This window comes from Octopus bimaculoides, chromosome 12, assembly GCF_001194135.2.
Source record: "Octopus bimaculoides isolate UCB-OBI-ISO-001 chromosome 12, ASM119413v2, whole genome shotgun sequence".
Classification (NCBI taxonomy): domain Eukaryota; kingdom Metazoa; phylum Mollusca; class Cephalopoda; order Octopoda; family Octopodidae; genus Octopus; species Octopus bimaculoides.
Window position 1 is genome coordinate 48995649 of NC_068992.1, and position 3922 is coordinate 48999570.

General features: G+C 36.1%; 1 protein-coding gene across 1 annotated transcript in view; it reads right to left on the reverse strand.

Moving 5' to 3' along the window:
- The window catches only part of LOC106875368 (neuronal acetylcholine receptor subunit alpha-10), a 93034-nt gene that overhangs the window by 44189 nt on the left and 44923 nt on the right, over positions 1–3922 (reverse strand). The window contains exon 7 of the mRNA XM_014923462.2: positions 1826–2225. Coding sequence (XP_014778948.1) covers positions 1826–2225 — 400 coding nt within the window. The remainder of the gene's footprint in view (positions 1–1825; positions 2226–3922) is intronic.

Here is a 3922-nt window from a genome sequence, read left to right on the forward strand (position 1 = left end):
ATATATATATATATATATATATATGTGTGTGTGTGGATTAAAATTAAAAAATTAAAAAATTTGGCATCGCCCGAAAAACATTTAATTCAGATAGAGAATATAACCGTATAGAATCCACGTTGTTATTTATCATTCATTGGATCGTGGATCAGCGTAACGCATATCTATTTCACTCTGATCCAACCTTCATTTTTTGCCAAACAGGAATTTACTAGTATACTCAATTGGGGATGATATTTCTTTACTTCTACATTTATCTGACTTCTCCCTCTCTGATGACGATATACTCAGCTTATCGAATCCTTACACAATATCATGACTGTAAGAGACTCTGTATGTTTATATTCTCAATCTAAATTAAATGGGGTTTTTTTTCTTTCCGGGTGATGCCAAATGCTTTGCTGTTTCATTTTCTATTTTCATCTGTATCCACCCGCTGAAGGAGAAATCACTTCTTGCCGCCTTCCATGGGAAGTCTCAACACCGCATGTAAACAGCTCTTCGAAAATTAAGGGAAAGAACAGAACTGATAAGAAACCTATATCTTTTATATTGGGGCTTCAGATTCTCATTTGTTCTTATAATCATAGGTCACTGGGTTACTGTTGTGTCGACCCCCCAAGCGAAGAAGTAGGATCGCCCAAGACATATAAATAGAGGTAGTCTGACCGTGGTAGGGAGTTGAGTAGCTGTCGTGTAGCGGTTGAGTAGAGATCATCCGAAGGTGCTAGATAGCAGTAGCTTGAGACATAACAGTTACCTAACAGCTGATTTGCATAGAAGCCTAGAAATGCTTGGATTCTTAAAAAAAAGGGGGGGGTACAGAGCAAAATGATTTGCATTCTCCAGATACAAATGTTCAATGAAAAAAAATTATAAAAGGTTTCTGCTTTTGAGTTGCTTAACTGAACATATGCCCACAGCCAGATATACGTATGGAAATCGTGTATATACACACACAGAGACAATTACAAAACATGCACTCTTGTGTTCTATTGTAACATACGCGCCCACGGAGGAAATTTTATCCCCACACATGCACATCCACACAATACGCACACATACGAGGGGATACTGAAAAGTTCCTGGCTTCAAGGGTATCGCGAAAGACCTGGTTGGAGGCCCAACCTTCCGAGTTCTTTTACAAGGCTTATAAAAACTGAAGGACCATTGCAATATGTGTGTGAATCTGTGAGGAGATTATGTTGGATAAAATCATAACTAACTGCTCCACTTGTATTTCCTTTTACCCAAACCCAGGAACTTTTCAGCACCCCACTCGTATATACAGACATCAACGAAATCAGGTAACTACAAACACCAAGAACTGTCATGACTTAAGCAAAAGAGCCTTGTCATTTTGTTAGTGACCCGTCTGAATTCTGCAAAGGAAAAAAGAACTTAAAATAAATCCAAAAGAAACATACATGCATTTGTGTTAATGCAATGCGTGTGTTAGTGATGTATGTATGTTAAAGTGTCGTGTGTGTTCAAGTTATGGCTTTTTAATGCGATGCGTTTGTGTGCTAATGTGATGTATGAATAATGTAACGAATGTGCTAATGTAAATCATGTGTTCATAATATGTGTATGTGTGTTTGTGTGTATGTTACTGCAATCTGTGTGGTAATGTGATATTGCGTTAATGATATGTGTTAATGTGTGCTAGTGCAATGCGTGCGTTAATGTAATGTAGTTACTAATATATGTTAATGCGATGTATATGCATTTTTTTAAATGTCGTGTATTAATGCTTGTTAATGTGAGTGCGTGTTTGTTAGTGTGGAGCGTGCATGTGTGTGAATATATACATTTTAATTCATACCAAGGTAGGGTAAACTGTCGGAATTCGGCGGCAAGTTTTCGGTGATCACCAACTGGAAAACAGCAAGCGACAGCAAAACTGTGACACTGACAGAGACTTTTTCTCCAGATTCTGGTGGCAAGAAGAATCCGATGAGCGTAATACCAGAAATAATCATACAGGGATAAATCAAATTGAGCAACTGAATGGCGGGTTTACGAGATAGTCGAATGGTAAAAACCACTTCTGAGAATGTATATTTGCAACAGGAATATAGTTTTTGGTAAGAATGTATTGACAATTCCGCTAATTTCCATTCACTACTTTTGACATAATATCTCTTGTCTCCGTCGGTTTTGTTATTCATCACCATCACTTCGTTATCAGTGTAGGCCCACGATCCAAACGTCAGATTGCATACCTTGGTAAAGAAAAGAAGAAAATGAAAAGAAATACAATTATTTATTATATCTGAGATTATTAATTTTCGGATTATTAACTTCGTTTTAAGATATGAAAATTTTGTTGTTTATGAATATTTTACATTGCATTTCGATCAGATTGTCATCAGGTGATTAACCATCTTCAATATAGGACAGTTATTACACGTTGATTTGAAATAAGAGTTTCGTTCGGTTCATACCCAGGAATAACATAAGAAAACAGGGAGAGAAAAGAAGAAACAGAAATAGATGAAGAAGATAAGGTTAAGATAAGGTTCTTTGCATTTCCTGTTGTGGGTGTTCTTCCTCTTAGCCTACTCTTAGCTACCCACCTCCACTTATTATTTCGTTTTGCTTCCTCTCCCTTCAGCACTACTAAACGAATCACATTTGCCAATCTCTTGAAGAAGGGGAACCGAACTTACTGTAGTATCTTTATGTGATTGGTCACCAATTACATACCCATGACTTTTTGAATATACTACCAGCAAATTATGACTATTGCATAACTCCTGGTTTCCTGAAACAGCTGTCGAGTTAATACATTGCATAATTTCTTTATATTTTATTCTGTATTTATTGTGCTCCATATCAAACCTGACAATGTTTTCCAAAGCGATTTGGATTTTTCTTATAGCCATACTTGACGCTGTGACCCTTACCCTGGTTGAAGAAGTCGGAGTTTTAGTTCAAATTCATTTGAGCACAACTATGTATTTTCTATAGTTAGCTGATCTAGCTCTCACCTATTCACTGTATATCCAGTGATAAGATTACGAATAAAATATAGAGTAGATGTAAACTATAGAAATATATTAAAAGATATTAAGATTATTTTAATAGTATGGGTCATCTGCAAATGAATAAAATTCCACACAAAAATAAATAGAATAGTACAAAACGTTAAGCAACAGTATTGGCTTTAATGTTTCGAGGGGGGGTTGAAGAGAGTATTGAACAAAGTAATTTAGTAAAATGAAGATGGCATTGGGCAAAATAGCCGTGAATTGGTAGAATTAAAGTGCATCGAGTAAATTGGCGGTGGATTGGTAGAATGAATAAAGCATCGGACAAGATGTCGGCGGACTGATAGAATCATGAGTACATCGGAAACGATATTTTGTGTTATTTAGTTGTTCTGACTAGGTCATTTTAGCCTTTCGTACTTTTGGTTTGTTAAGATTAAATACCAGTCATGTACTTATATCAATGTTATCCGGAAATATGCGACATAGATCGAACTGATGTCACCAGTATTTTGCGAGGGAATTGCCAAGGTCATAAGCACAATGTGTTCTACAGGCTAAGTCATAAAACAAATAACACAACATAGTATCAATAACACAACACTACAATAACACTACAATAATACAACATAATATCAATAAGATCGAGTTCGACCTTCTGGTTGATAGAATATTACACCAACGACATATTCAACGCGAGAGCCTCTATCTACGTGGTCACTACATACACAAGAAATAACAGCTGAATTCTTTCATATCCCACCCTACCGTCTTAAAATAAATATGGCCGCATTAGACAACATCATCCATCCTACAGGCTGTTAAAACAAGGAATAGCCACAACCAGAATGCTTTTAATCATAAGCCTGTTCAATGAAGACCAGCCTAGTGTTAAATGACAACTACTAACAACATAGCTATATATATAT